The 10,634-nt window shown below is 33.3% G+C and overlaps 1 protein-coding gene and 1 long non-coding RNA gene across 3 annotated transcripts; both read left to right on the top strand.

The window, feature by feature from the left end:
• Positions 1–748: 748 nt before the first annotated feature.
• On the top strand, positions 749–10,430 carry LOC132626471 (LOB domain-containing protein 1-like). The gene is made up of 2 exons (XM_060341374.1): positions 749–994; positions 9,976–10,430. The coding sequence occupies exons 1-2, from the start codon at positions 839–841 to the stop codon at positions 10,273–10,275; spliced, it is 456 nt and encodes a 151-aa protein (XP_060197357.1). The 5' UTR covers positions 749–838; the 3' UTR covers positions 10,276–10,430.
• On the top strand, positions 1,799–7,900 carry LOC132626472 (uncharacterized). 2 transcript variants are annotated; one of them, XR_009577326.1, is made up of 3 exons: positions 1,929–2,115; positions 2,717–6,798; positions 7,618–7,900. It is a non-coding gene; the product is annotated as an uncharacterized LOC132626472 (long non-coding RNA). The 2 variants fall into 2 exon arrangements; XR_009577325.1 differs by having other exon boundaries at positions 1,799–6,798.
• Positions 10,431–10,634: the final 204 nt, after the last annotated feature.

Raw genomic sequence — 10,634 nt, forward strand, 5'->3', positions numbered from 1 at the left:
ACCCCTATTTATAGTTTTGCCTCATGGGCTTCATACAACACAAAATCTTTTTGAATAAAGAAAAACCCTAAAATGGATAAGGTTGGTCGTACGGTCTGACACCTGTACGATTCACAGTACAAGGTGGCAGAACGGTCTTGACGCGTGGCATTTGTGTAACGTCTCACCCGGACCAACGGCCACGATTAAACGGACCAACGACCACGATCAAATGGACCAACGGCCACGATCGACTCGGCTATGGAGAAACCGGACCAAACGATGTCCTTTGCTTTCTTCGGATCAAGCACTCCTCCGGTCCCAAAAGAAAGTCTTCCTGCTCGGTCTCCGGACTCACCGGTCTAACATATATCCGATTTTTACCATGTACAGATATGACCGTTTAGTCCTTTAATTGGTTATAGTTAAACGTGGTCAAGCTGTATTGTGGCTTCCTTATTGTGCCTTTGAGTATAAATTCTCATCTGCATTTTCGCAGAATAAATCTAACGCGTCTTGCATGTTCTTGAAAATATTTAAGTCACGTTATCCATGCAATGTTTAACGCATTTCCTTAAGAGGTAATAGTATATAATACTACGTTAAAATCTTGCCAAATTATAATTAGAACTTTGACCTCCATAATTGAAGAACTTATGACACGACGAGATGTGACACATGTTCATGCACTCATTGAATCATTATTGGAGTTTGTATATCAGACATGCCAAAAGCTCATACTGGACAACGAGGAGGAAAGGGAATATATGAAAAAGGAAAAAAAGGAATAGTGAAATACAAAGTACTATAGTACTACATTTTAATAATAAGAAGGGAAACCTAGCATTGCCAGGCGAAGATGGCTACATGTAGCCCTTGTGCTGCGTGCAAATTTCTCCGGCGCCGATGCGTCGAGCATTGCCTGTTAAAGCCTTACTTTCCACCAACTGAGCCGTTGAAGTTCGCCGTGGTTCATAAAATCTTTGGAGCGAGCAACATCATCAAGTTGCTGCAGGTATATTGTAAGTTATGCACGGGTTCAGCACTAGGAATCTTGGAACAAAAAAATTACACTAGGAGTAAGTGTCACAAATCAAGTGTAAGGTGCCGTTTGGCCATTAAAATTATTCACTTTTTTCCGGAATGTTTTTTCACTTTTGGGCGTTTGGCCATAAATATTCAGAATACAACTTGAAGTTGTATTCCGGAATACCAAAACCTCAAAAAACTTGTTTTTAAAAAGAAATTCACTTTTTTCACTTTTTTACAACTATATTTCACCAAAAACTACAATTTCAAAAACTATGGCCAAACACAACTCCAACTTCAAAAATTCCAAAAAAAGTGAATTTATTTTTGGTATCTATGGCCAAACGCCTACTAAGTGTCACAAATCCAAGACTTCTTTCGAACTCCCTTTGAATCCAAGGAAAGGTAGACACAAATATTGAAAAGAGTGTCTATACTCAAATGGTGATTCGACTACCCGAAATTACTTAGTAAAGTTATGTTTCTTTTGTTTGTAACCAAAAAGTCACTTTAACTATTTATATATCATGAAGGTCACTCAACCGGCCAAATCACTACAAGAAATATAGTTTTTAGTTGCGGTACTCAGTGGCGACTTTATTTGTTGCCACAGATAGTAGGGATTTTGTAGCGACTATATAAAGTTGCCACAAACACATAGAGCATTTGCAGCGACCTTTAAAGTCGCCACTGAATATATGCATTTAGTAGCGACCTTGAATAGATCTCCACAAATATGTACCAAAATAGGACTAAAATTCACGTTCCCGCTAAAGAAAAGTTTGGCTCCAAAAGTTTTTGGGGCGACTTATACTATGTTGCCACTAATAGGTTATTGTGACGACTAGGTCGCCACTAAAAGTTCAATTAAAAAAAAAATGAAAAGTCACCAAAAATGGACAGTAAAAACAATAATAGGAAAAAAAACAAACAGAACCTTTATTTGGGTCGATTTTCATCCATTTTCCTCTCTACTCTTCCCTCAATATAACCAAAATCCATATGCAAAATTCAAAAAGCCAACAATGATTTCTTTCTAAGTTGACATTTCCGTTGAAGAAATCATGTCTTGAACCTGATTTTGCTTCTCTCTACACACTATATTTGGTTAGTTTCTTTCTTTATTTCTTAAATCATTGTGTTATTTCTATGGTTTATCGCTTTGCTTTTCTTTTTTTCCTTGCTTTGCGGTGACAAAAGCTTCTACGGGTTAAGCTTGGAGACAGCTGGATTTATGGTTTTTTTTTTGTTTGAAATATGTTATTTGTTTGAGTTGAAGTGGGAGAAATTGAAGAGGTTGAAAAAGGCGTATTTGGGTGGCCATTTGTGGGGTTTGGGTTTTGGGATTTAGGTATTCATGGTTTGAAAAGTTATTATGAGATTATATATAGTTAAGAATAAAGTTATTAAGATGATGTAAAGTACTGAACTTTGATTTATTTTAATGTTTGGGTTTATTTAGTGAGTTTGATGGTTGAGATATAAGGTCACCAGATCACTAATATTTTAAATGTTACTCTCTTTCCTTGTAAAGTACCTCTCTTTCGTTGCACATCTTGCATCATTCAAGTAATGGGTTCATGATTTTTTTTTATTCTATCATATGGGTTTTTGTTTGGTAGTCTAGATGTACCCAGATGAGTAACATTTTGAATTTTGATTGAGAATTTTGGATTCTTGAAAAGATTTGAGATTAGTTCTTTGGCAGGATTGTTGCTTTTATGGGATATGTATTTATGTATTTGGCAGAATTTTTGGAATTCATTTCCGTTCGTCCAAAATCGATTCAGGTGAACGGTAGTTCGACGTCAACTCTCGTCGCCCCCGTCGCCCCCGTCGCTACTCTAAAAAATGTAGTCCTCAACCCTTTTCCTTTAAATTTTTGTCTTTAAATCCGTATTGATGTGTTTTTATTATTGAGTAGTTATTAATGAGTGATTAGCGTGTATGTGGTTTGTTTGTTTGGTATTGTTAAAGGTTAGTTACTATTAGTAAATATTAATTTTGTTTAACTGTGGGCATTATATACAGTACCTTAGCAGGGTTGTTAGTCTAGTTTCCCTTTAATTAGTTTAGTTGAGATAAATCAAATATGAATTAGTTACTTCAAGTTTAACTGTTCTTCATATGGTCCTAGCTGTGTAAGTATTTTCTCATTAGTTTAAGAAGGATGCTCATCTGATTCTCCCCTCTAAATGAAGATTTAATTTGCTGAAGTCTTGTTTACCATTGCAACTCAATCTTGTTGAAAATTCTACATCATCTTTTTCAGTTTCTCTTCATTGTTCTATTTGAGAAAGTAGTATCGGTTAGCATGATCTTTAGGGTTGTATTATCTTCTTTTAAGGTGTTGATATCTAAATGTAGAGTCCCTGCTTGAATAGAAAACATGGAATTACTGGATTCTTTTAAATCTGAGGTGTGTATTTTTGTTTATTAAAAGGTAACTGTTGGATAGCATGATATCTTGTTCAAGGATTAGCAAATAAAATGAAATTTATAGCCATTCTTGGAGTAATGTAAAAATGGCGGAAAATAACTCACATTTGAGTTTAGATTAAGAGATGGTTTTCCAGTTTCTCTTTGCTGATTAGTTTGGAGAAAACAACAGTAATGGTTTAGCATGCTTATGTCCTATTGGATTTTTTTGCGTAATTCAAAATATTAGTTTGTTGATTAAGGTTTTCATGTCTCTTTGTCTTTTTTTCCAGAGTTGGCTGTGGTGTATTTCTTTTAGAAAGCTTAAGTCTGAATGTTAAAGGAGAAATTTTGATCTGGTTTGAGCTAAAACTAATTTACACTTTCTCTTTTCAAAATAGTTGTATATGCCTTCAAGCATGGTTGCGCTATCCTTTCTTTTGACTGAACACTAACTTTAGCATTAGCCTATCTTTTTATTTGATTTAAAGTATTGTTTCTAAGCTGTGTTAACAAGCCCATGTTGAGTTCTATATGATTTTCTGTGAAATTTTTGCTACTGATTAAATCAGTTTCTTTGAGTTCAACATTATTTCTTTTCAGTCTCCCTTTCCTGACTTGTTTAAAGAAGTGAAAAGATTTTATCTTGGTTGTTTAAGGTTTTCATTCTTCACTTGAGATGTTGGTTCCTTCTGAAATTCAGGGCTGAATAGTTAAGGACAGAGTTGGTGCTCTCTGACTTTTTAGCTAGCACATGATATGTTGAGGTGCTTAAGCATTGATTTTGTTTAATATTCTTCTTTTCTTTCTGCTTCTTCTGTGGTCATTTAGTTCTTTGCTAAAGATTGGAGTAGTGACTAATAAACCATGTGAAAACTATAACTTAGCAATCTTAACTGGTAAAAAAATCTGAATATGTTTATCTTAGCAAATGTGCTTCCTCTTAACCTGCCCTGTCTATCCTTTTTTGTATCCCTCATATCATGTTGCCTTAAGCTGGTAAGGATCAACGTAAGGTGAACTTGGATTTGGGGTAGTAGAATGGAATAGGACCTTGTTGTGCATTTGATAAGTAAACTCTATGTTCATGTGTGTATGCAATCAAAGTGGCAAAACCCCAACTGTTTTCAGTTACTGTCCTCAGAAAGAGGGAACCTTTTTTTTTTAGTAGGGATCTAGCCCTGTTTAAGGGAAACTGAAGAGATGTTTTCTTTTGAAATAAAATCTTGGCATGATCATATCTTTTCCAAGTCTCCAGACTGTATAAGCTATGTTTTGTTGGTCCTTCATTAACTTGAACTAAGTGGAAAGTATTTTTTTTGTTTGTTTCCTTTTTCTCTGATCAGTTGTCTATGTCTAAAGGAACTTAACATTCTTCATGATAATTGAGGTTTAAAGTCAATTACTATTTTATAAGTTTGAATGACATGTATGTGCTTCTATTCCTTTCCTCCACCTTCTGTCTTCTTTTCCTATTTGGGATTTTCATAATAAACATGAGGGAGGTCTTATAATTTCCTGATGTTGTTTGCGGTACTGTCTGTTAGGATTCTCTAAGATTGTTGAAGTCCAGAATTCTCATACAAGTGTGAAATCTGTTTGGATTAATGAGCATTAGGTTTCTCTGGTCTGCTATGTCTGTCCATTGGTATGTGCCTGTTGTTGTTTTCTGCCTGAATGAGACTAGTTGTTGGCTGCTTGTTTGGCACACCCATCGCTCATAAGTTCTTCTTGTTTAGGCTGGCTGACCCCTTTTACAACTGTCTCTTGAGTTGCATTTTTAAGGTAAGGAAAACACTGCATTCTGGGCCAAAGTGTTGTTGCACTTTCAGGCAAACAGATGCTACACTTGGAGGAAGTCAACTACTGTATTTAAGGGCCGATAAATTTTTTAGCCTCTGTGATCAACAGATTGTCCATCTTGTGAGGAGCTGTGTTGTTACATTCTTTTTTTTAAAAAAAAAAAAAAAACTTGTTGCCCTGAAAAGAGCAGCTGCACTTGAGGCCTGAATCTGCTAAAGATGATTGCAATCTTCAGCTACTGTTACGACTGGTTACTGTAGAAAACTGCTGCTATGTCCTCTCTAAAGCAGAAGTTGCACTACACTTGAGCTGTTGTGTTAAATTTTGCCTTGAGTTTCTATTGTCTGCTGAAATATTCCACTTTCATGGGAATGAACATGCTTTGGAAACGAACAGATTCTTCATCAAACGAAAACAACTGCTGTTGCTTTTCTTTTAAAGAACAGAATGCTACGCTTGATGAAATTTTACTGATTTGAACTTTATACTACATTTGGGCCAATGAAAAAAATTACTTTTTGAGGCCATGCCTAGTCCGGAAAGGTTATCCCTCGGTTTAGGCAATGATGATCTCACAGTGATATCACGTGGTAGGAACCGACATGCGCTTGGCAAGGCAACTAGAATGTCCCCTAGTTTGCAGCCGCGACATGATTTTGGTTCTTTTGCCATATTCGGAATCGTGAGTCTGAGCCTATGTGATCAAAGATCTCAAAGTTTGACACGAGTTCAAGGGATATTATTATTTACATTCATAAACGTCACCCTATCATTTGACTAACTATTTTCATTTCATTCCTGAGAGGTACATCTAATTAATATGGGTCTGCGAGATGAGATTCTACCAAAAACAAAGTGAAGTAAAGTTGAAAGCCCGACTCAGATGAAGGACTGGAAGAGCAAGAACAAGACTGTTGAATGATTTGGGCCCAAGGCCGTAAAAAGCTAAACTCTTCTTCCCCTTCTTGTAGTATAAGTTTTACATTATTTTCTGTATGATATGCAAATACATTTGTATATATATTGAAACCCCTACAGGTTAGAACCCAGGATTTGGGTAGACGGTGTTTCAAAACTGTATCCAAATGATAAAAGAGTTGTATTCCACTCTTACACTGTTTCATTTTCAACTTGTGGTTTCATTTACTCAACCAGTTATCAGTTATAATATGCCTGAAAAGAATGATAGCTGTATAGAGGTTGAAGATGAAGTGTTACTGAATGGAGAAGCTTATCAACAAGAGGAATTTGAATTTAATATGTTGCGTACTGATGATCAAGAAATTGATATCGTGGTGTCTTTACATAGGGGTGATGTTGAACCACAAAGCATTAATTATAATGATGCAAGTGAATAGGCTCAGAAAAATGTGCATAATCAGGAAGATGATTTCATTGATGACAACCAAATAGATATGTCGGAGAATGAAGAAAGTGAAGAAGAGAGTATTGACATAGAGGACAGTGATATGGAGTGACCAAAGAAATAGCTTTCTATCAAGTCACGGTCATCTCGGATTTTTGCAGAAAGTGCACATCCCACTCCAGAGATTGAAAATAGTGGTCCAGGTTTGTTCTTTATTGTAATTTAATTATGATTTCAATTAGCAGTTCTTGAAACAATATGAAATTATTAAGATTATTCATCTAAGAGTTGTTACTTATAAAGGAAAATTATAATTTTGAACTCTCTCTCAAACCCTGTTGGATCACTATGTTATTGGTTGATTTGTTGTAATTTTCCAGTACTCTTAATGATAATTTAGGTCCATTCTCATAGTGCAGAATAATGAATCACTATGTTGTTGGGTGAGAATTTTCCAGTACTCTTAATGCTAATTTAGGTCCATTCTCATAGTTCAGAATAATGATGATTGCATTATGTTCAATAGTTTTTGAAACATGATAGATTTGCTTGTCCCGCGATGAAATATGTATATTTGTGAGTGGGACATATTTATGCTAACTTCTTTCTTTGATAAGATTATTATCCGTGTAAAGCTCATGGAATATAATCATATGTTATTAAAGTTTTACAATGTTAAGAGTGTGATATATGAAAGTAGAACTTTATTTAATGTGTCAAGACATGGTTCGAGTGGAATGAACTTTCAGTTATATGCTTCTTAAACTTTCCTTTTTATATATAAAAAATATGCTTATTAAACTACTAGTTATAACTATGTTATATTAGTTGAATATAAAATCTGGTTAACTTGTGTTATATATATTGTGGTTATTCCAATTTCAATTCTTGAACAACATAACTTCTCTTTATCTAGAATTTCATTTCTTGAATAGGCTACTTTTTCTTTCACAAGTCAGTATGGTTCTTACCAATCAAGATGACTATATTGTGATATTTTGTTTTCTTATTTTTCTTAATAGCAGGGACAAGGTTCTTAAACTATCACAAATAGAGACGATCAAGGAGGAGTTTGAAGACACCTTGTGTTTTATTTTTGTCAAAGGCATCGAAGAAGGAGGCATTTGTAGACATCTAATATTTTCTTGTTTTTTGTCAAAGGTGTCGAAACAAGGAGGAGTATGAAGACTGGATACACTTCATGTTTTATTCCTTTTGTTAATATGTAAATGCATACAATGGCACTATGATAAAGTATTGGGTTGTGTATGGTTAATTGACTATTTAGTAGGTATTTATTTATAATATTTGGCTTGAGAATGCTTTTGTTGTTTGTTATTTGTTATTGAATACTTTTAGTAGCAGTATATTAATTTTAGATAATTCAATTGTCTATAGTAAATCTTTAGTTTTTGTGGCGACTGTCCTCGCTCCTAAAAGTAACTTTTTAGTAGCAAGATTAAATCTGCCACTGATAATACATTGAGTTTGTGACGACAAGAGTCGCTACTAGTAGTAATATTTAGTAGCGAGGACAAACTTGCCATTGATAGTCTATTGAGTTTTGTGGCGACCAAAGTCGCTACAAAATATCACTTTTTAGTAGCGAGATAAAAGTTGCTGCCAATAGTTCATTTGCTATTGTGGCGACAGAGTCGCCACTAAAGCTTTTATTCAGTGGCGACCAAGCCAATATCTGTGTTGTAGAATATTTTTTGTGACATGCTTGCTTACCTTTTGTGGCAATATATGTCGCTACAAATATCTGCTTATTGTGGCGACTACCTATTGTCGTCACAAAAAACCTTTAGTTATGGAACTACTACCAACGGAGGAATGTCGCTGCTATAGGTTTTTCGTGGCGACTTTTGGGGCTTTTGTGTCGACTTTCGTCGCCACAATAAGGCAAATTTCTTGTAGTGAATACCACTTTTACTCTCTAAATTATCAACCTTTGTTGTTTTTTATATTTTTAATATTATGACATTTTTTCTCTTTTTAATCTATATTATAGACTTATCTCAAGAGAAAATAAGTTTTATTTATAGAGTAAACAAGTGAAAATTAATTTCTAGCACATATAATGTCAAAATAATAAAATAATTGAGCATAGTAAAAATTTAATAAGAATAATTTGTTTGGTATCAATAATTTTGATAGTAACTACAAAAACTCAAATATTCATTTACACAATTGAGAATAAGGAGAATACAAGCTTTTAAATTCATTGCATGTAATACAAAAAAATAGAGGCTATTCAATAATGTTATACTATATGCTTGAATACTGTGCTCAGTTATTTTATTATTACACAATTATGTATGCTTTAGAATTATATTTAAATTTTTTACTTTATAAATAAGATTTATTTATTCTTGATGTAAATCCATAATATTTATAGATTAAAATGAGAAAAAGTATCATAATACTGAAAAGTATAAAACTATAACAAATGATAATTCAGAGGGTAAAACATGTAATTGACGAGTTGAGTGATCTTCTGAGTTTATATATTTATAGTTAAGTGAATTTTTTGTTATAAACAAAAGAAATTTGATATTTTTATTAGGTAATTTCTGATAATTGAGTGACCATTTAAGTTGTTAAAAAGAAAAGAAAAAGAAAAAAGTGACCATTTAAGTGATGGACTCTTGGAAAAAATGGAAAGAAGAAGGTAAGAAAAAGAATATATGAAACAAGCTAGCAATAATTAAGAGGAAGCATTCATCTTCTTTAGCAAAGAGGGCCGCGCCCACTCACAAAAAGAAAAAAAAGAAATTAAAATATATATATATATATATATATATATTTTAATAATCTGGACTCTGTCTGGTCATGAATCTTGTTACACTGTTTATCTCTCCGTCGTTAAATCATGTAAGTTTTATTACTATGTTTTTTCTGTACTACTCTCCCTACTATGTAAATTATTTCAATATAAATCTATGTTGTTATGAATCTGTTACATTTAGTATATAGTTATTCTCTTAACTTCTTAATAAATTCGATGGATTAACCTGTAAATTCCTAGATGATAAAGCGGCCATTTTAATGTCCAAAAAAAAATGATAAAGGACCATGGTGACCTGGCCGGGGTGTTGTTAAAGAAGAAGGTTATTAAGAACAAAGCTTAAGAGAAACAGATTAATGGTGTAACAAGATTCATGACTGGACAGAGTCTAGATTAATTATATATATATATATATATATATATATATATATATATATATATATATATATATATATATATATATATATATATATATATCAAAGAGAGAGACAATTTCATATTTATATATCGTGGATATCTTCATCTTAATTATCTAAAATTCAACTTGGTTCATGCATACCTTATATTTAACATGAAAACATGTTTTCAGGAACTTCCGGAAATGCAACGAGCAGATGCAGTTTGCAGCCTGGTATATGAAGCGAATGCAAGGATTAGAGATCCAATTTATGGCAGTGCTGGTGTGATTTCAAGTCTTCACGAGCAAATGACTAAGCTCCAAGCAGAAGTTGCTTTGGCACAAGCAGAGATCTCGGATTTACATTACCAGAATGCCAATTTGATGGCTTTAATGTCCAAAGAACATTCATCATTTCAGGATTCTACCATTTTGTCATATGATGATAATTGCTATATTGGTGAAACATCTTGGGAGTCTTTCTGGTCATGAGAATTGCATTACTTCATGAAATTAAATACACTTACAATATTTGTAGCATTCAATGTCCTTAGCTTCAAAGTTCATTTATTTATTTTACAAAGGACACAACATTACTACTCTTACTGAATCACAACGGTAATTGGTGTTTCCTATTTCACTTAATGTCAGAGGAAAAAAAAAAGTGATATGAATATTATTTCTCTTCTTCCAATTAATTTAGCTGATTCTTAGTTTGAAAAGTTTGACTAGTATTTACACAATAATCTCATTAGTAAGTTGAGATTTGATATTCCTATTTTCTACACATTACTCTTTTCTTAAGAAAATAACTAAATATTTTCCCAGAAATACCTTGATAAGTTCATTTA

This window comes from Lycium barbarum, chromosome 2 (genome assembly GCF_019175385.1).
Source record: "Lycium barbarum isolate Lr01 chromosome 2, ASM1917538v2, whole genome shotgun sequence".
Classification (NCBI taxonomy): Eukaryota; Viridiplantae; Streptophyta; class Magnoliopsida; order Solanales; family Solanaceae; genus Lycium; species Lycium barbarum.

Bases quoted from the DNA above. Each gene is read 5' to 3' on its own strand.
- LOC132626471 (XM_060341374.1), top strand. From the start codon at position 839: ATGGCTACATGTAGCCCTTGTGCTGCGTGCAAATTTCTCCGGCGCCGA. The intron at 995-9,975 runs GTATATTGTAAG...ACATGTTTTCAG, and splicing joins ACATCATCAAGTTGCTGCAG to GAACTTCCGGAAATGCAACG.